Source organism: Harpia harpyja, chromosome 9, assembly GCF_026419915.1.
Source record: "Harpia harpyja isolate bHarHar1 chromosome 9, bHarHar1 primary haplotype, whole genome shotgun sequence".
Lineage (NCBI taxonomy): Eukaryota > Metazoa > Chordata > Aves > Accipitriformes > Accipitridae > Harpia > Harpia harpyja.
The window spans coordinates 36,057,789-36,080,455 of record NC_068948.1 but is presented as its reverse complement, the minus strand read 5'-3'; the positions used below and the strand labels follow the sequence as shown (position 1 = coordinate 36,080,455).

At 42.4% G+C, this 22,667-nt stretch overlaps 1 protein-coding gene across 3 annotated transcripts in view; it reads right to left on the bottom strand.

The window, feature by feature from the left end:
- Positions 1 to 14,833: 14,833 nt before the first annotated feature.
- The window catches only part of TMEM132C (transmembrane protein 132C), a 223,250-nt gene continuing 215,416 nt past the window's right edge, over positions 14,834 to 22,667 (bottom strand). For all 3 annotated transcript variants that reach the window (XM_052797469.1, XM_052797470.1, XM_052797471.1), the window contains one exon: positions 14,834 to 17,852. In XM_052797469.1, the coding sequence (XP_052653429.1) occupies positions 16,653 to 17,852 (1,200 nt within the window). In that variant the 3' untranslated portion in view covers positions 14,834 to 16,652. The remainder of the gene's footprint in view (positions 17,853 to 22,667) is intronic.

The window sequence follows — 22,667 nt, the reverse complement described above, 5'->3', positions numbered from 1 at the left end:
CAGAAGACTGATCACAATTCAGTCTTCCTGAAAAGGTCACAGTATTTCTTTTACGTTTGGGGTTTTTTCCTCCCAGTTCTAATTTGCCTTCTTTTCAGACCTTCCCTTACCTTTCTCTGTAACACAGCATCTCACTTTGCTTTTTCCAAAGTTTGTTTTGTATGGACCATGAAGGCTTGAATGCTGCTAGAGTACCCAAAAGAAAAAGCCCACTCAGATACTTGGATTATTTGTAGAAAAATCATTGCACAGTTCAGAATACAGTCACATATACTCTAAAAAAAAAAAAAAAAAGTAAATCCATTCATTGGATCAAATGGATGTTTAATAAGAGGGACTAAGTAGCTGTGAACCTGCAGGGAAGTCATGGGTCATCAGTGACACAGTTAAAGCTTCAGCTGTAATGACAGAGTGGAGCTCTCTGCTTTCAATCACTTTTGCCCTTCTACAAGCAGAATACTGGTAGAAGCTCATGCTCTTCTCTAGCCTAAAGCTGACAAATGCTTGATAACCCGGGGTGTGTTTTTACCATTACTTCGGTTTGTAAGTTATACTTCAGTGTGCTGAAAAATGAGCAGAAAGAACTAACTGAGGAAGGAACTGATTCTACCTTAGTCCTCCAGCTTACGAGCATCCAGATATAACTGATATCAGCACTACTTTCATGGAGCCTGAGGACAGCTTCTTTTCCTCAAGGACCATCGAAAAGCTCCCTATACCCAAACCTTGACTGGAGGCAGCAGAACTATCCCAGATCCACCCAAAAACATGGCAAGAGAAGCCAACACAAGCCAGTCCAATAAGGTGGCACATTGCAGCTTGATGACTGCACAATCCATTAAGAGCTTAATAAGTTGTGGGAAGTGCATAAGCATAAAGGCAACCCCAAGGTGTGCAGAGGCAGGCTCCCTGATGAATTAAAAGAAAATGAGATTTATGTTTCGACTGTCATCCCGATGCAGTGTCTTGGAGAGCAGCCAGGGATGGCTGGGGACTCGGCCATGTCAGGATCCTCCAGTTAGCAACTGGGCTCTCTCCCAAACGTGGGGGGGCATTTCAGTCCGCTGGGGCTCTTCTGAGCTCTCTCAGCACTCCTGAGAGGGCAGAGGATGGATTTGTGTTGAGGCATGTATTTATATGTAGGTGTTTAGGCTGTTCATAGGGAAAACAGAGAGGAGAATTATATGCCCTAAGAAGAAAACTGCAGCAGCACTAGAAGTGAACCCTAATCCAAGGCTGTTCCCCACTCACTAGCACAGAAGACCATCTTATCCTTGGTATAATCCAAGGCAGAAATCTGGACTCTGGCAGCATTAAGCTAAACCAAACAGAGATAAGGAAAAAAAAAGAAATATTTGAAATCCACAGTCCCGCATGAACTTTACAGTGGGCTGAATCGGTTCCTCTGATGGATTACCCTTCTTGGGATTCTTCAGTGGGTGTGCCTGGATCTGGAGAGGATTTCCAGAATCATAATTGGGAACTTAATGCCTTTTCCGGCTTCAGCCAACCTCCTTTGTCCTTCACAGGTCCCAGCCTCACCAGCTACTCATTTAGATGAGCCATTTGACCTGTCTTTACTCTGTAATCAAGAGCAGCATATGGGAATCAGAATGAACCAAGGCTGCTCACTCGCCTTCTGTAATTTTGTTTAGCTCAGTAGTGTGATAAAAGGAAATCCATGGAATCAGTATTAGCAATACCAAGTCTGAGGGCACTGGTTGTCCTTTTATTTTCCTAAATTCAGCCTCAGAAGAATGGTTTCCAGACAAGAAAATTAAAGCATGTCAACATCATAGCAATGGGATTATTTCCCCAAGTGCTGAAGGAAAGAGAAAAGGAAAAGAAAAAAGAAAAATAAGAGAATCGTTAATATTTGGGCTTAAGCACAATGGAAGCATCTGCTCGTAAATGATGAGGGAGAGAAGTACAGATGTGGCAATTTCTGGGTTGTAAATACTGCACGGCTGTGCTCACTCAAGTGGCCAAAGATGAGGTCTGGACGGACTTCACAGTTCCTTTATTGGCCCGATATGAAAAGATTAACCTATCCCCCATAACTACAACTCTGCTTGATGCTGAAGGGAAAAAAGAAAGATTTTATTGTACTTGCAAAGCAAAAGTAATTCTCTTCCATTGCTCACAAACTTTATGTGCTTTTAGCTTAAGGCAAGTCTGTGTGAATGGACCATAATGCAAAAAAGGAAAGGAATAACAACATGTGGGAGGGTTTGCTGAGGGAGGGAAGAGGCATCTGTGTTAAAACTTTTTATTGCTTACTCTACAAGATGGCAGGTGAAAGGGATCAGTTACTCCTGGAGCATTCCCCAGGAAAACATTTGGTATGAAAGTTGGTACCGGATCTGCTAGATTGCTTACAGCTATGGATCAAGGAAGGGAATTGATGCTCTGCTGCTGAGTGGGGTGAGTGCCCTTCACATTCTGATCTCTATTGTCATGGAAAAACACCCACTGATATACTCATGCCCCAGCCACCACTTCAGGCTGTGCTCCATGACAAGTTTAAAACACAGCAATAGGAGATTTTGTATGGAAATCTATGCAGAATACCCAATCCTCTTTTCTCAAGTACTACACAATGTTTTCCTTTAACTGCTTACCTTCAGCCCTGCCCCAGCAGGATGGTACAGAGCTGCCTTTGTCACTCTGTCAGGAGTGCTCACAGTGCAGCAAGGTACAACGCAGCTGTGCACTGGTTATTCAAATACTTGGGGGATGTCCTGGTTTTGGCTGGAATAGAGTTAATTTTCTTCCTAGTAAGTGGTACAGTGTGCTTTGGAGTTAGTGTGAGAATAATGTTGATAACACACTGATGTTTTAGTTGTTGCTAAGTAGCGCTTATCCCAAGTCAAGGATTTTTTCAGTTTCCCATGCTCTGCCAGCAAGCAGGGGTACAAGAAGCTGGGAGGGAGCATAGCCAGGACAGCTGACCCAAACTAGCCACAGGGATATTCCATACCATAGGACGTCATGCTCAGTATATAAACTGGGGGGAGCTGGCTAGGAGGGGGATCGCTGCTCGGGCATTGATCAGTGGGTGGTGAGCAATTACGTTGTGCATCACTTGTCTTTTCTTGGGTCTAATTTCTCTCTTTTTGTTATAATCCTTTTCATTACAAATGGTTTGGGGTTTTTTATTTTAGTTATGAAACTGTTCTTATCTCAACCCACAAGTTTTCCTTTTTTTTTTTTCTCCCCAATTCTCCTCCCCATCCCACTGGGTAGGGTGCAGTGACTGAGCGGCTACGTGGTACATAGTTGCTGGCTGGGGTTAAACTACAACCTGGGGGTACAAGAGGGAGGAGATACCCTGCAGCCTCCTCTTCTGCCTAAGTTAAAGTTAGCTTAGGTCATGCTTCTAGGTAGAAGCACAACCAAAGCAGGGCAAGAGGTGTGCACTTCGGGGAAGGGTCGTGAGCAGCCCAACTGGAGAATAAAGAAAGAAGGTGGGGGGGTGGCATATTCTCAGCATTAATTTACTTTGCTATAGCTTTATCTGTGGATAGAAATATGATTGAAGAGACCCAATTTACAATGAGGTATCATGCAGAATAGCCTATGCCACAACATATGTGTGAGGAGCAGCAGCATAGTAACCCTGGGGCAACAGGACCCGCAGGGCCACCTCACCTGGTGTTGAGTCCCAGCCTTATTTCTCTCCTTGTTCACGACTCTTTCTCAGTCAGGTGTGGACACACAGAGAGCCTGTAGCCTGAAAGCTGCTGCTTTCATAAAACTATTTGTACTCTGCAGAGATCATTAGCAACTAACATAAGCTTTTCTGATGTTCTTTACAACAAACAGTGATACAGAAAGCAGAAAGAACAGTTCTACAGGTTTCTCCCTCCCCGCCCCTTCCTTAAAAGTAATTTTTCTAAAGACAAGACACATTATGAAGTTGGTAATGTTTACTTGCTGCTAAGAGCTGCAACTCCACCTTAGGTATGATACATCTCCGTCATAATTATACTTTTCATCTTCATTTTTAAACTGCTATTCATTCAGAAAAACACTCTATTTCTCCCCCCCACACTCAATTATTCTAGGACGTCCCAAAGCTAGTATACCTGTTATATTCGAGGTGCAACTATAAATATTGACATCACTGTATCTGTATTTGCAGACAGAGGAATTCCACCGCAGTGGAACTGCACTATCCAAGGGCAGATCCTTCTCCCCAAGAGATACATAGTGATGCTAAAATTGTGCAATAAAACCCTGAATCTCTCAGCAAAGCTTGCAAGTCACCAAGGTAAGTATTTCAGCAGTGACTTCTTGTTTGCAGAAAACCCCCACCTATTTGCCTGGATCACAGACCCCTTTTAGGCATAAGGATGTAGCTGCTTACAAAACCTTAGGCTGTACTGATTATACAGAACTCCATCAGCTCTAGGTCTGTGTGTGCAGAAACTATTACCCAATAGATTAGGAGCAAGCAGATAGGACTCCAAAATATGTAGCATGCCATACTTTGAGTGCCATCTTCTGGCAAATAGTACTGCATGCCTGCATTTGTATACAGAGCAGGAGTACAACACACTGGTTAAGCGGCTAATCGCCTCCTGCAATCTTGGCCAAGATTTCTGCCTAGGTGAGCACTCGGTAGTTTCCCTTTACTATATCAGGTTAGCACTTACGTTCCTGAGAAATTTCTTCTTGGCTATTTAGGAATACACCAGCTCCTGATCTTCCCCACTATCAGCCTGGTTTTAATTAACCTTGAAATCTTAGGACTATCTTTTTCTTATAATAGATGCATTACAATTTTTCTTTATAAACATCATAATGACGAAACCTCTGGATGGAAGCCCAGGACAGACAGTGCTAGTCCTAAAGGGCACTGCACAATGCCAAATGAGTCTGGCTCTTTCAGATTGAAGATTTTCTGCCAGGTAATTGCTAATATTTCTGCTAGATGGGGAGCTCAAAGAGACGAGCTCAAGGATCAAGATTTTCTGGAGCTGAATTTTACTGACTCAGAACTGGGTACCTGGCATGATTTTAATAATTCTTTACTAGATCACATCCCTGAATTCAGGAACACCAAGTTACCACTTAAACAAGAGGATTTAGGCACTTACAAGTGAAAGAATTCATACCTAAAATAGCCCTCACTCTTCTGTAGTGTTCAGTGGCATTCCTAATGCACCTGAGTTTTGACTAACAGCCCAAGGCTGAAGAAAGGCATTTTCTACAGCTCTGCATTAACTAGGGATCTGCAAAAGCCTGCAAATTGCATTTTTAACCATTGTGTCACCAATATCTGAGGGAGATTCAGGAATTTCCAATTCTTGCATATCAGCAATGCTGCATGGAACTGAACTAATTAAACTTGTCTAATTAAAGCCACGGGGCTCTGGTGGGAAATGGCTAGCAAGCATATTTGCAGGCCTTTTTAGAACCAAAATTGCATCAAGCCTTGTTCAACCATCCATTTTCGTTTAAACATACGAATGCAGCTGCTTGTGTGCCACCTCCCTGTGAGTGCTTTTCCTTAAGGCAATTCCTGCACTACCTGAAAATGAATTCCCACTTTCCAATAAAGGCTGAGTTTTGAATTTCATGATTATTTTGGTTGCCTTATTTTGACCTTCCTACTAAAGGTCCATAGATTTGTTTCTGAATCTAGGGTTGGCTATGCCAGCTTAGTGCAATGAAATTCCCTAGTCCATACGGACAAGAAGTGGATAAATTTGCAGAGAGAATTTGAAGTGAATTTATTCTAAAGAGCAAGACAACTTGTTCTAATAACTCCAAAACACAAGTTATAACATTACCTGTATTAGTTTCCTAATTTAAGGTAGGAAATAACTGTTGTTAGACAGATGCTTGATGAGAGAAGAGACAAATGGGCTAATTAGGTTGATACTTTTTCTTAAAGTGACTTCTCAGCATATGGAGATTTTTATGTCCATTACCTCAGCTAGAAGGCTGACATCAGGCTTCCTGGCTGGCCTCCCCCTCTCTGCCCTCATGCAGCTATCAGAGTATTTCTGAAAGAACATATGCTTACTGCTAACTGAGCAGGTTTTGTGACGTGAAAAGGTCATTTATTATTGCCTTCGCTGTGCCATTGAAGGATCACGCTGGCAATGCAGGATGCTGCTTCACACAGACACCCGTCTAGAAGCAAGGGAGGTGGGAAACAGCCACCTCGTCTCTCCCCAAACTTCTCCAAGCATTACTGTGATACCTCAAGACACCACAGAGCATCATGGTCTCTAGCTCTCCTCCCTCCCCCATATATGGCTCTTTCTGCCATGAATGGGTCTGTAGCAGAGATTGGCATTCCTATGTTTAGTAGCAGTACCCTAGAAGGGAACACGAGGCTGTGAAATTCCCCCTTTCTCAGACACCAAGAGGTCTAAAGAGAAACAGGGTTGCCTACAATTCAATCAGTCTCCAGAGCAAGCTTGCTGGAAGATTCAGTGGTACTGAAGGTAAAAAAGCAGGACTGGGAGAAGAGAACAAGACATAAAGAGGCCCTGCATTTGCTGCAGATGCTGATAATTTCATGCAAGATATACATGCAAATCAATTTTCTGCATTTGTCTACACTGAGGTACATCCCTGGGAAAGGTTTAATTTAATGTCCCATTTGCACCTACTTCCCATGTGCCTATGCCCTTCACCAGCTGAAGGATTGTACCAGCCAAAGCACTGGTTTATATCATCAATTGAAAGGACTTGGCTTCTCCCTATGTTTTTCCAATGAGACCAACACAGAGCAATTCTTCTTAGCATCAACCCTATCATTGAATTTGATTACCTGCTGGTTTAATTTGGTGAATTGTTAATTTGAATCCACTGATTTATGGATTCAGTTTTAATAGCAGCCTTTGATTGCTGCATTATTCCATTCTGGTAGTTTAGGGAAATTGTACTGGATTAATTTAGCAATATGCCTGTTTCATTTTATATTTATTTGCTCATCTTTTTAATAAAACCTGTAAGTACATAGGACTGGTTATTTTATCAAAGCATAACCTGGTTCATAAATCCAAAGCTAAGGGCAATTTAAGCTAGGGTATTAAAAATATTGAACTAAAATAAGACACAACAAAAGCTGGGAAGACATACAGGCCTTCTCTCCTCCTTCTGCCCTTTCCACACACACTTTCACTTTCTTCTCCCCACCACTCCCCAGTAGCGTATGCAAATGGAAATGTAACTTGCTACAGGTCCACACAATATATGTCAACCTACTTAGGGACCAGACGAATACAGGAATATTTAAATACTGTGCAGTTGGCCATGCCCTACCTGTGGCGCTCCCATGCCATTCCCTTGGCCCCATAGGTCCTGCATCCCAGAAGCTGCAATATCAGGAAAAGCTTCCCATGGCAATCCTTGGGTCACCAAAAAAACCTGTGGGACATCCCCACACCTGCTCTGGTGAATAGAATGGCACTGAGAAGAGGCATGGGACATCTGCATCCTTAGCCTTGTGCTTCCAGCTACCTCAGTTTAACTAGACTAGATTTTTTAACCCAGCTTGTTCCCACTGCAGGGCGGGGAGGGGGCAAGAGGAAGACTTGATGAAGAAAAAAAAAACCAAAAAAAATCTGCTTCTGTGTCTTTAGCCTTTTCTAAACAGAATAATTGTGTTTTGATCTGCTTCTTTTACAGGTAGCAGCTGAATAAATACAAGACCTATTATAGCACTTAATTCATGGACAGATGATGCTACTGGAAGGACTGCCAGGAAGGAACCTGAAACATACAGGGCTCTCCAAAAACCTGTATTACAAGAGGTCTGTACTCACAGACCTGCGCAAACATGAAGCTCTGTGAAACTTCATGGGAAATGCTATACTTCGTAACCATTCATTGCTATGACGAACCACAGCACTCACTCACAATCGCGCATCATCACAGGTGATAATTCACTCTGGCCACTTCGACAAGAGTGACACACTCATAATTCTTATATAAATTTTTAATTTCTTCCTACTTAAGAGTAGCTGAATATCTCATTAGCACATGTTTAGGAATCTTCCCTTTAGCCACAAGTGTCAGGCCAATGCCAGGTTCTATCACCAGAGTCCACAGGCTTTTGTTCAGAGAGCAGGAACCAGGGCAGCTTTGGGGGGAGCTGAAGTCAGAGCACAGACATTCAGGTTCCCTGTCTCCTTAAAGCCACTTACAACTCACGCAGCAACAAAACCCTCACTCACACGTACCCAACTGTACCTACCTGGGTCCCACTGGTACTGCCTGAGGGAAAGTGCAGGTCTACAGATAACACAGCAGAGTTCTGGTAGTCATGGTAGAGCAGTGGAGAACAGCACTCCCTTTGTGGGGGAAGACATCTGGATTTATAACAGTTGTTTCTTCCCAGTTGGGAACTAATCCCTTGTACTCCACATTTGGGGGAAACTTCCATTTCAGCCTGCTTAGTGGGTTTCCAAAAAGCCCTGAAGTTGTCAGTTATCACACCCGCTCATTTCCCTCTTTCCCCAACGTGATTTTGCATTTTATTTTTGTAATAGTAGGCTTTAAAAGAATAAGACACAATGGCCTACAAAGCAGAGAAGATATTCTTGGAGCACTTTAAAAAAGTGTGTAAAACTCATGCCATGCTGATGGATGTGGTATGACGAAGCTAGAGGCATGATGGAAAAAATAAATGGCAGATCCCAAAACGCAGGGGTGGAGTGGAAGAATGGGAAATGGTGACTTGATTTGCCAAAGTGTTTCTGTTAAAGAATATTAATCTTTTCAGACAATCCATGAAAAGGCCCTGTAGCAATATCGTATTAAATTAAAAGAGTCTCATCATTATGGTAACCTCAGCTCAGTTTTATAAGATGTATAGTGTCATCATAACCAAAGAAGAGTCCCCAGATAATTATGCTCCTATAGCAATTGCTACTAAATGACACTGAAGTGACAATCGTTAGCTACACAGCATTTTGGGTGTCTGTCCATCTCGAAGCAGGCTTTCTGCCTGCAGTGCAGCTGTCCAACCAGAGCCTCATGAGCTGTACAATTCAGTTTGGGAACCAAAATCTTCCCTGTCATCAGAAAACCTACAATTATGACCTGCTCCTAGAATAAGTCACTATCACATACAGCCAGATTATCAATTATACAGACAGCCCTTACCAACAGTACTGTACATCATCCAGTTCCTCAGGTGTCAGCACAGACTGTCAGAGGGGAGGCTCTGGTACCTGCTCTGCTGCTCCCACTCTGCGTAAGGACAGCCAGGCAACATAGGCACCCTAAGTCTCGGGTGAGTTGTGTAGATCTTATCCCCAAACCAGGAAAATTATCACTCCAAACCAGGAAAGACCACAACAGTCAGGGAAATTATACATATGTTACAGAAAGCAAACTAAGAAAGCAATCCTAGCCTTCATAGAACTTAAGTCTTTATCTTTTCTCTCATGGGACTTTGTTCTCATCCTTCAGTTCTGCAACACAAACTGTCTGCATCTCTTTCCACCTTCCCTCTCCCCTCAGTCCACAAGAGATCTGAATAATATGAATTTGTACCACTGCCTTTTCAGTAGTAATGCTGAAAGTTAAATCAGCCGTCTCAGGAAGCTAGATGGCAGCTTAAAACATCCAGCAGTGGAAGAAACAAGCAGTGAATGAGCAGAGTTTGATAGGGCCGATGGCAGAACAGGCATTTCTCAGTCAGGTACCTCTTCCACTAGGCCATGTGCGAGACAGTGGCAAAAATACCAAAAGCCTTCTATAAGATTTCCCTCCTATCCTGCATTTGTAGCCAGACAGAAGTGCCCAGATAATTATGGTGCTGCAATCTGTTTATTAAGGATTCCAACTTAAATCGTGGCTTCCAGGAATGCAGTTGCTACTCACATGATTTGAATTCAGGGGATTAAATTTGCCCCTTGCAGCTGTCTTGCAGCACAAGGCTCAGAAGGGCTGAAAGCTACTCCAGCAGCTAGAGCACAGATGTGCTTCAGTGTCCCCTGCACCCACCACCCTAAATAGCCACAGAGCATGCTGGAAACCGGCTACCTGAAAAATCTTCAGGTACATGCTCAAAGGGAAAATGGAGATGGGGGGAAGCTACCAACTATCTCTAAACATGCTACTGCACCTCCAGAAAGATGCACGACTGGCTGCGATGTACCTGACAGTGCACAGAGCAAGCCCTCCAGCAGCCAAGGGGATGATTAGTACAGGGTGCCTTTGCGACATGATATGGCTCAGCTGAACATCAGACATTGTCTCCAAGATGCTTGCGGCTGGCTTTGACACCGTCACTTCACACAACGAGCTTTAATCCCTCCCTAGCATAAGCATAAAAAGAATGGGTCTGAGTTTGTCCAAAATAAGTAATCAAGAGGGAGAGTTACTTGGTAATTTGCATCATTATCTCTGTCTGCTGCTGCATCTTTGCTGACAGCTTATTTTTAAGCACTGAAATCCAGCTTAGGAGTCTTTCAAAACAGAGCAACGCTCTTGCTGCTAGGCTACTTGGTCTTGGAGCTTGGCAAGAAGGAAAGAAGAAATACATGTTCAAGCACTGGGGGGGGTCACTGTCCTATTTCCAGCCCAGCAAGCTGGGTGTAGCACCATGAACTAACTGCATCCCTGCTTTCCAAAAGCGAGAGCCTTTTTCACATCACCTCTCAAATTTAATCAACATCAAAGTACATCTAGAAGCTGAGGGCAAGTCAGCATGCTCACTGGTGGAAGGAATATGGACTTCCTAGCAGTTAAGCCGTATCAGAAGGATTCAGGATCCAGCATCTGATCCAGGATGTTCCATGTTGACTTTGCACTATCAGGTGTTCCCAGGCACATGTACCAGGCAAGCTGCATCTTATTCCCTTAGCAGTGGCCTTCCCCTTGCCAAAGGTAAGGCACGATCAACACACCGTTTCTCTTGCTGATTCCCAAACTCAGGACACCTAAGCAAGCAATTAGAGTTCTCCTTCCCTCCACACACAACCCAGTAATAAAAAAACCCCAAACAAAGCAGGACTCACTTTTCACCAAGGTCCATTCTGTACCAGCAGCCTCACAGCAACAGGAAAGCTCCACTTCTTCTCTCACCTTCACCTACTCTCTCCTCCTGCAACCATCGTTCTTCCATCCCACGACTGCCTCGCACCACGCTGTACTACCCCACCAGTAGCACAGCTTTCGCAGTGCTTGACCTTCATCTGCAACAACCCAAGTGCTCTCCTCTCCCCCAGCAGGCTGTTACTGACTGCACCAGATGATTTCACTAATTACCTCCCTCCAGCCGACAGGCCCGGCCCTCACACAGGTACAGTTGTGCTCCCGCGTTCACCTGGCATGTGTCGTTTCAGAAAATAGGGCCCCTTCAGCCCGCTCACATTTTCATCCTTTACCAACAATTGGAAGTCACTGAGCTTCTCAGATGAAAGGCTCTCCTCTAAGTGCAAATTATTATTAATGAATTTCCATCTTGGCTCCTTGACAGAAAAATGTACCTTGCAGTGTGTTATCTTTGCAGCCACGCACCCCTGGCACTCAGAGATTCCCTCATCTGGCAAGTAAGGCACGTTGCCAAGAGTGATGTTCAGAGCAGCTCTCTGCGCCCGATCCCAGTGCCTTTGTAACTGCAGCACAGCAAAGCTTAAGAAATGTAAATCCTGGCATTTGACCCAATGTGAATTTCTCAAATAAATGATATTTCACAGCCTGGTGGTTTGCTCCCTGCTGAGATATCATTTACGGTGGCTCACTCAGAATTGGGCTTTGACGGAATTTTTGGTCAGTGGAAGATAAATTGAAAAACTTCAGTATCCGCCTCTGTCTCTGAAGTATCACATTTTGTAGCTTCAGAAAAATTAAATGCGAAGGCAGGGCTGAGTTTTTCCCTTTTTTTAATTCCCTCTGTTGTCTCTTCAAATACAGCCTGTCTCCCTTTGCAAAGACCATGCGATTTTGAAGACATGCTCCTGTTCAGCCATGAGTTACAGGAGTCAAAATCAATGGCCTCTTCTAAGCATCCTCTGGGCTTAAGACCTACAAAGAGCACAGAGAAGCACAGTGCCAAGATTTCCAGAAAAGAAAGCAAGCCCCTTTGCAGCTCAGCCAGCCCAGACGTAGGCAGCAGGTACGTACGGCAGTAGGCTGCTGCAAGCAGCAGGAGACACTCTCCCTGCTTTGTTTGAAGCAACATCCTAAACAGCCAGGCTGGCAGGTGCTAGTAAAGGAAATATCCAGACACGTGAAACAATTCCTGCTGCTGAGGAAGAGAGCAGGCTGTGCCAGGAGAGGCAGGCATTGCCCCCATCCTGCCCAAGTCTCCAGAGCACTCCTGGTAGCCTTATCTCTTCCCACTTTCATGGCAGGGGGAAACAAACCCCTCATCCTGGGAAGCATACAAATTCTGTTCTATCATGTGGCAGACCAGCTTAAAACTCTTCCTAAACAGTCAGGGACTTCTCACATACGTTAGATCAAAAGTCCAGGCTCCTGGCTGCTGTCAATTAGCATGGCAATACCAGATGGCTTCAATGGAGACATACAGATTTACAGCAGGTGTGGATCTCAACAGAAATGCTGTAGCTGTGACTAACAAAACAGTTGAAGCAGGACTTTGGGACTGGAGAAGCTTCCCGAGTCCTCCTCCCTGCAACCATCACAGGCCTTGCATCATGTGGGCCTGTGGTTAAACATATCATGTCCTGTGTGAACATATTTTCCACATTTCAACTGCTATCACATATATGGTACAGAACCTGGAGCAGTGGTTCTTCTTCTTCACTATATTACAATGTCATATTGCAATAGGCAGTACATCAGGTGTCTTTCTCTTACAGCTTTAAAACCCCACCGTGTTGCCAATGTGGCGATTAGCTGAAGTCCATTAGTTGATAACTCAGGAACTAAAAGACATCAATAACAGGCATGTGTTAGTAAAAAAACATCAGAGAAAACCACTTTATGTGCTTCAGGGATGTTATGTTGCCATTTAATTTGCTTTGGGAAAGTGGCCGCACTGCCTGCCCCTGAGTGCTGCAGCACTTAAGAAACTGCTGCTTAAGCATCTCCCTTTGGCCATGCATGTGCTTATGTTGGCAGTTGTACATGATTATTAGCATTTGCAAAGTGATTATTATGGCACAGACAGGATAAAGAGTAAGTCAGAACTGTAACAAATGTCCATGGTAATCTGCAGCATTTGTAAAATGCCGTATGTATTTGTGAATGGCAAGCGTCCAACCCAGTGTTACAGGCTGCAGTCAATGGACTCTACGTGTGCAAGCCTCTGAAATCACCCACTTTGGAGAGACTCTACAGAGACTATTTTTTCTAATTTAAATATAATGATAAAATACTGCCACTGAGAACTGAAACGTGGCTAATCATCAGTGAAATCTTGCTCCCAAGGAGGCATCATGGGTGTATTGGCCAATGTCACAAGGATCATCATTGTATATTAAAATTAATTTTTCCAAAGGGTAGTTATTCCAAACAGACTGCCTAAGTCTGAATCTACAGACAACAGAGAACTATACGTGCAGCCAACAAACAAAAAGCAAAAAATAGTGATTATTTCAATTACTATTGAAACAATGAATAAGCTATAATTTTCCTATTCATAACATAAGAGCTCTGCTCCTCTTTGGGAGTGTTGCATCCAGTATGAGTTGCATTAATACAGGAGTTTGTCTTTCAACAAAAATTTACATCACTGTTTTTGAAAAGGAATTGCAAAATAGTTTCTCACAGGAAACTTTGATCCCCCACCCCCTGCCTTTTAATTTCAATGAAGACATGTTCATCTTTCTTGAAAAAAGCACTTGAGGTTTTGGAGAGCAGGTGAATTAGGAATAATGTTTTCGTTCACTTTTCTTAGACAATGCAGTGAGATAGCAAGACCAAGAAAGACATGCACATGTCACCATGAAAATACAGAGCAAGATGAATTCTCCTCAGAAGGTTTTCTCAGTAGCCAACTGTTTATGTTTGATGGAGATACCCTTTTCTCTTCTGATCCTATAAAGCCTCAGCTGCGAAAAGCCATGAGCAAAGTCAGGGTGCATGGACTAGAAACAGTGATTTACTAGTTACCCCTTTCCTCCCCAGCCAGTGCTGTACCAGTATCCCAGAAAGTGCTCGGGAGCACTGGGTTACTGGAGATGCCATTCTTCATATGTGCTGTAACAGGGGCTGTTCAGCACATTAACAGCCTTCTTAAAAAAGCACTTTGAACAATTATATTCTGCGCTACCAAGGGGTATTATTTTTGCTCCATGCTATTTTTCTGTTCCTCTGCTGTTGTATTTTGCAGCTCCATGCTGTGAATGCCTTTTTCACCTCAGAGACACCTATGTTTTCCCAGGAAGATATACTGATCCCTGAGGTGTGGCTGATGCATCACTGTGCTTAGCTTGTAAAGTAGCTTGGGGTCCTTTGGGATACAGGGTGCTTTGTATATGTCAGTTGTGATTCAGTGAAACTTGCTTCCATCTGAACCTACTGTATCAATCAGAGAAGCAACATAATTAATTATGACTGGGCTGCACGAAAGTTGCACACATCAGAAGCAAGAGTCCTGGAGTTGTTCATGCTGATGGTAGGCATGAAGATGAACAAGATGAATAGTGACACTGCCATGAACTGTGCCTGACTGCTGTCTTCTCCTGCCATCCATCATCATCACCACATGTTAGGTGGGAAGGGGAAGTGGTTCACAAAAGAAGGGTCAGAGTAGTGAAAAACTTTCATATATCTCTATTCTCCTCTCTTCGGAAAGCAGCTTAAATTTTGTTTCAGCTGTTAGGCAGTGGATGCAGTACTTCAATACAGAAATGACAGGAGCCCCCTCCCCTCAGAAGAGAGAGGTTGATTTGTCAAGCCATGTAAAGCATTTTAATTACAATTTGTATAACATGTATAAATAAATATTACATTCTTTCAGTCTACAATGCATACTAGGCATATCTTGTTAAAACGTCCATCTATGTTACTGGCTGGCAGGATTGATTTTGTCCAAGTAAAAAAACCAAACTACTGAGTTTAGTAATAAAAAAAAAAGAAATACATAGTAAAGACAGGACAATGCAAGTGCTTCTGGCTAACAGTCAGGACATAATACTGCTTTCCAAAAGGCTGGATATACCATCTTCCTTTTCGTTACAAAAGGTTTTGGATGACAGTGGTTTCCTCATTGTATAGATTTTGATCTCTTTCCTCCATTAGTGTAAACTGGCACTGAGTCAACACAGTTCTGCCAGTTTACACAACGAATCTATGACTCTATTTTGTGTTTGCTTCAGATTTATTACTGGTTTTGTATTTGTTTATTCAAAACATCAGCTTTACTATCTAGTCTAAAATTTTCAGTCTTAGCTGGTCCAATGGCAAAAAAAATCTATAAAATAGCTCCAGATATTTCTTGATCTTGCTTCAGCAATATTTCCCTCCCTTCCAACAATCTGTCCAGAGGCCAGCTCTCCCAGTACAAGGAAATAAAAGTTTTGGGACAATCAGTGTCTTTCTGTCCATTCTTCTTCTCGCTTTCAGAGCTTGTTGAGAGCTGGCAACATTAGAATAAACAGAAAAATACCGCACAAAACTATGAATTCATGGACTTCGCAAAAAACCAAAATCCAGGCTGTACATATTTGGCCTGTGATGGTCTCAGTTCCAGGTACATTTAAAATGCACCAGTGGGCACTCCCATTGGTTGTTACTCCTAAAAGCTAACATAAAAAAGCACCTTCCTCCCTTGGTGAAACATAGGAACTTTGGTTGTGGAAATTTAAAACAAACAACTAAATAAACAATCCAAACCTGAAAGTAAAATGAATACTTCTTCCAAACAGAACATATTTCTAGCTAGGGTGAAGCAATGGAGGCTTAGGCTTTCAGAAGAAACACCACATGGAAATTCTTAATCAATACTTATCCCCTGAATTCTTTAAATGGCAGGAGATTATTTATAGCTACCTTAGAAACAAAATGTTCTTGGTCCACTGTGAACTTAGTGAATGCAAAATTTTCCTGTTTCCAAGACATTTAAAAGAAAAATACAAGAGGGAAAATTATTCTGTTTCAACTTACAAGACAAACAGAAAAGTAAAAATAAAAATACCAGCTAATTTCTTCCTCCTTCATATGTAATGCCAAAGACACATCTTCACTTCAAATGAAGGAAAAAAAAGAAACGGCTTGAGTAACAATCTAAAAAGTCTCCCTGTGGGTCATATGTCCATAATTTTGATGTTTTATTAGAAACACAGGAAAGTTATTGTTTGTCTCTTGCTTATTCTTTTCATGCTCTTAAATTCTCTCTTTTATTTTTACAAATATTTTTGGTACTTTGAAACATTACTATCATTATTATTTCTATGACCCATAAAACAAATTTTCACAACCTCATCTTGCCCGGTTCATCATACGGGTCATACCATTTCCTTGTTCCTTTCTGCTATTTATATTCCACTTCCTAAATCCATGAGTAGCAGAAAAACTGCTGAAAAACCAAAATGAAGTGAAAAACAAAAATAAACCATGGACAGTTTGGCAAATTTCCTTCCCTGATTATATAAACTGCCTCATCGTTTCTCCTGGTGATTCCTTCCCCTCCCCCTCTTCTGCCCCAATATATACTGTAGAACTGAAGGCATCAAGGTGTGGTTAAACCCAAAAAAACCAGCAAGGAGCTACACTTTGTCTTTGAACTTCTCCATGTAGTTTCGTATCTCTTTGGAGTCCCCCAGGTCCATATCCTGGCACACCCACTTAATGTCATCGTCATTGCTACTTAGGATTGAGTTGACAGTAGGACAACCATCGTCGGGTGGGATGGTAGTGAATGTCGTGAATTTTACCCGCTTCCGCTTAGATGTCGGCGAATGTAAAGGTTCAGATTTCTGTTCCTTTCCGAGCTTGCCCCCTGAGTCAGCACACCTGTGAACCTGGCTCTGAATGTTCTTCTGAGCATTACCATTGAGGAGCTGGTTGCTCTCCTCGCAACCCGAGCCTCGGTCAATAATAGTTGTGTGCTCATCCTGCTGAGGTGATGCATCTGCTGTGTTCTCCAGCAGTTCTGCTTCATTTCCCAGCCAGACCCAGTCATGGGAATGGGTCATGGTGGCCTGTCCTTCCACCAGAACCTGCTTGTGACGGTACTTCAGTGCAAATGTTGCACAGTTTATTAGGAAGACTAGAATTGCCAGGCAGAAGACCCCTAGCAGAGCATACATGCCAATCTCCAAATCGCTAAGGCCCCTAGGTGTCTGCACCAGGTCATTTTCCTCCATGCCTGCATTGCCTTTTGGTAGGTCTACTTGAGCAGGGAAGTTGGTGAAGTCTATAGGAATGTTCTGCAGCTGGCTGTCATCCGAGAGTTTGCCACCATCCAGCCTATTATTTTTAATTACTTTATTTTTTATTACGGATTTTGCTGTGGTGCTGACTTTCCTGATGGCGCCTTCCTCTCGCTCTGCTGAAGAGCTACCATAATATCGTCCATCCTGGCCATACCGTTCCTGATCTGACACTTTGTGCCGCCGGTCGCTGGCATGGTTTTCAATCTCATCAGCATCATAATCTCCACCTGTATCAGAGTCTGCATCATTCTGGCCAAACTTGACTTTGATATTGCCATTCCCCACAGCCAGGACACTTTTCCTCTTGGACTTTTGGCAGGCTTCAGAAATCATCATGTCCACCTTGATTAACGTGCCCTGACCTTCACCTTCTGCTGCCACAACTGGCCATTTTAAGGCAGAGTTCTGGTGGATCGAGACAACAGCTTCATCTAATGATACAGCAGAAAGGGAGAAGTCCTTAGAGTCATAAATGTCCAGCGGAGTCACGGAGCTGTCACTGAACTGAATCCAGGTGCTTACTACAGCTTCCTGAAAGGAGAGGGATATGGTTAAAGACAGGGGCTTAAATAAAACAGCTCAACCCATTGCAGCTCATCAATCTCTCAGCTCTGAATGGTAGCTGCAGGAAATGGAAGACCATGGCTCTGCACTGCATTTAAAGCAAACCAAGCTTCAACTGATGGAGCAGAAAATCGGTCACATTTTTCACTAAAGGTTCCACTGTTGTTCTTCCTGCAAATGTTTTGCAAAAGAACATAGAAAATAATTGATATGAGATGTCCGTAATACCAAAGTACCCATTAGCAAGCTACAATTTACATGATTTATAAAGAAAGTCATTCCTGTCATATAAAACCTGAAAGAGACAAACCAGAAAAATTACTAGAGGCACTTGACAGAACACTTATTTTCCTCATGTTCCCCATGCACAGGTGTCACGGGGAGCTGTCAAATTAAGCTAGGCATAAATATCTTAGCAGGAATAAGGAGCTACCACAGTATATTGGAAATGGTTGGAGCAGAAGATTCACCTGAAAGAAAAAGGCTCACAGAACACTCGCCATCTTGCTGCAGAAAGGTTTGTTTTAAGTAAAATACACTTTATCCTTGAGATAATTAAAAAGTCTGCCACATTTCTGTGTCAGAGAGAGGAGGATGGGGATTCTGGTATGATCTCTACAATAAAAATACAAATGGCCTGGATTTAATTGGACTGTCTTTGTTCTCTGCAGGTAGCACTGTTAGAAGTCATCATTAGAAGCAAACACAAAGCTAGAGGTCAGCTCTCCGCCATTTGAAATCCCATCCAGATGATATAGATATTTACTTCTCCACGTCTCAGTAGCTTGCTTTGCAGGAGATTTTTTTATTTTTTCATTTGCTCTATGTCTTGCCCGTTTAGCCAGCAGACGTGCAGGCAGATTGCTGGAGTGCAACTTCACACAAAACTAAAGTTCTTTTCTTCCCCAACTTAAGCCGCAGATGGCCCTAATAACTTTACACTTGGGTGCATCAGAACAACTGGGCTGAAAATCACCATCCACCATCAGGGAAAAACATTGCCACCCTGTTAGCGTCCAGTCATAATACAAATTTACAACCTAATATGGTTTTCAATTGGCTACAATTTGTTACGCTATGGTTATAAACAAAGGGAATTGCTACCCTTCTAGTTAAATTTAAAGCTTTTCAATGAAAACAGCAAGGGGCATTTAGCTGTGCAGAAGGTTGGACTATAATGAATATTTGATTTCCAAAGTGCTATCAGCAAGTTCTTGAGGGACTGAAAGAAGAAAAATAAGTCGTGGCACAACAGGAAAGAAGGCAAAGTTCTTGATGATTCAAATGCACTTCAAACAGCTGAAATGGAGCCAGGGTAGCTCAGAAGCTGGGAAGGGTGAACTGTGTAAGGAAATTAAAACAGCTGATCTTTCATTAGAGAAACAACCCCGAAATGGCTGAACAGACAGAAACATAAAGCTGCAGGGCACAGCTCAAATATATATCATAGAAATCTATAGTACAGCAAACCCAGTCGTGGGAAAGTAAAGGAATTTTTTTTTTTTTTAATGGATATGAGTAGAAAGAAAAAGACGCATCTCCTCTGGCAATTCAACACCCTGTTGCCTTCCTTCTCCCTAAAACAAGAGGACAGCCTTGTGTACCACTGGGGAGGTGTGTAAGATACACCTACTTTTCATCAACCTATGGAAGGAAAAAACACCAGCATCATTTCAAGTATATATGACAACAGGCTTGACATTGTTTGCCAGTGGTGCTCTCTTTCAGAGAGCAGAATGAGAAATTAAGTGCAGAACTTTGTACAATTAAGGTTGGAAATTATGAGGCCTGTGCCTCCTCCCAGCTCTGCTGGGGGCTTCCACAGTTCCACATCTCTACAAAAGGATTTACGTTACTAAATCCTTTATGCATTCCTTAATAGCCAAATACCTACCTTAATAGCCTAGCATACCTAGCCTTGCAGAGCCCCAGATCTGATTATGGCCCTTACTATGCAAGTAGGTTTTACTGGTGGTAGAACAGCACCTCTGAGGGATCTGGGGTCTCCGTCCAGACACTGGAGAGGAACAAGTATGAGGAGCCATATATTCTTCTTTCCCATCTTCTTCAAGATATCCACATCCCTGTTTGGTTTTCTTATCTTGATGCCTGTCTGCTTTAACAGCCCTCAGGCACCTTTCAGGTTAAGCGTTAGCTAGCATAGAAAAATTCAGGCCAAATGGCTAGAATTTGACAAAGTTGTAAGCAACTTCAAAACAACTTTTATTCTTTACACTATTTCTCCACTATTCTGCATTCCTGGTTTTATGAAGCAGAGACAGAGAAAAATGAAATGGCAGTCAGCTGAAATTTGCAGGCACACATGTGATTTACTACAGATAACAGAGGTGTGCAATAGCTTAGCCATTATTTTCAACCAGCATTGACGTTTTTTATTTCCAAGAGACCCCTTTTTCATAGGAAGAACCAATTTTTTCACAACACAACACAACATTTTCACGCTTATACTATGGACAACATTACTTAAAAGGAAAGAAAACAAATGAGAGAAAGAGGGACAGAATTTCAAATCCTGCCAAAGTATATTGTATCAGCCCAAATATTCTATTTGGCAAGAGATCATGTCCTCTCATTCACATCATTAAAGGAAAGCTGAAGGCAGAAGAAGGAAGTGAATTTCCCAAATGATTTTAAATTCTGAAAAGATAAAAAGAAAAAAAAGAAAGAAAAAAGAAATGATATAGTACCACGTCCTTCAAAAAGCTGTTTCTGCAAATCCTATGTACCGCATCAATAAATCCCCTCCAAATCTCTGACAAGGTCCTCTAATTACTATCAGCAGATGAAGATGGATTGGAGCCTTCTTACCTGCAAAGTTGCTGCCCCTAGTCTGATGCCCTCAACACTGAGGTGACAGATGCTTGTATTCATTAATTATCAAGCATAAACAAATAGTTTGAGGGATCATCTGGCTCTCCAGTCTTTCTTTCTTCCACTTTTCCTCTCTCTTTCACATATGCACGCGCGCACACACACACACACACACACACACTCAGATGCACTGCAAGAACAAAAGGACCACAACTACACATCAGTGCCAGTGTTTCTTAGAGAACAGGATGATTTGTATGGTGACTGTGATGATGTGAAGTGAGTCAGATAATGTACATTAGATTATGTTCACGACAGCAAAATCCAGTCCAGAAGAGATGAAGAAACTGCTTCCCACAACCACTGTTGATTATCAAAAATCATGCTTTCCTTAAGCACACAAAAAACTTGCTTTATCAAGACACATTTTGAATATATTTTCCCTTGTGCCTTGCTGTTCTCTTCCCCCATTCCATGTATAACTTCAGCAAGTTGGCCAGTTCTTGATCTGCTGCAGTTCCACCACCTTTTCTGGCCTTGAATTACATTGCTGTTTATCGGTCCAAAGATGCCACTTGATAAATCTTCCTGGACAAACTTCAGTTTGCTTTTTGTTAGGAGTTTTATCTCCCTTGTTATCCACTTGTTACATTTCAGTGAGTAAAACAAAGGGGAAATTACCAGGGTACAGAAGTAACATGGCACTAATAGAAACCAACAGACCCTGAGGAACTCTGTTTTGCCTGACCTGGAATACTTCAAACCCTGCCACATGAGTCACCACAAACACTATTGTTTGCTGGCTATGTCTGTTCCACCTAGATAAAACAAGAAGGCTCACACTCCAAAAGGCAACCTGAATGCAGGAAGCAGAGCTGGGTTGGAAGCTCAGTAGAAAGCCCATCATACAGAGATCTAATGAGTCCCTCTGTGCTGGGACTCGCACAAGTTGCCTGTGAAAATATGGGAGCCACAGTGATGATTATTTTGCCCTCTAAAGCATCATACAGCATTTGAAAGTCTGCTTATCTTAGGAAGTTCCACTGAGCCCATCTGTAGCATCACAGTCAGTGATTACAAAGTGTCCCTTCAATACCTCCTCAAAAAGCTGGGGTCAGCTTGACACCAGGGCATCCTACCTTGTATTCTTCAAGCAAAAAATAGGGGACTAAAGTGTGTAGGACTGGTTGCATTTTAGAGAATTCTGCTGCTTAGAAACACAGATGTGAGGACTGATCAGTATATTTGATTTTATTCCACGCTCGGAATAAAGAGGCCTTTTAATGGTCTTCGTTCACTAAAGCACAAATAAAAGTATTTGTGAATAAACCCTCAATTGCTGGGGTCAGCTGCAATAGTCCTGGGGTGAGGCAGGACACCAAAGGCAAGAAATGGATGGCTGGATGGCTCTGCAGAAAACAAATACATCCCTCCCTCAAATAAAAGCAAGGGAATACTGTTCTCAGCAGCTTCTATTAGACCAGCTCTGATTGTTCTATCAAAGTATTACATGTGCATTTATTTTTAAGCCCGTGGCTTGTGTAGTAAAAATTGGGCTTGATCGTTATGATGTGGAAATGAAAGGCAGCCAAGACTCAGATCTTAATTCAAACCATGCATTCCCCTACTGTGTATTTCTTTCTCTCCTTTTTGTCCAATCTGCTAATGTGACAGTCCTTTCCAGTGGGAATTTGCTTGTATTTGCAAGGGAAGAATTCAGATTCTTATCTAACAATACATCCTTTCTCCCTTTCCCATGCTGCTTAATTCCTTTGTCATACTTGTAAGCCATTACGTTGCTCTGTCAGTTTAAAGAAGATATAAATACAGTTTAAGTGTAATTTATACTGCCAGGATGGGGTAATGAATCCACACCATAAAAATACTCCTAATATCTGTTACTTAACTGTGAGATGTCTGTGAACTCTCAGAACTAATCTGCATGAAGGA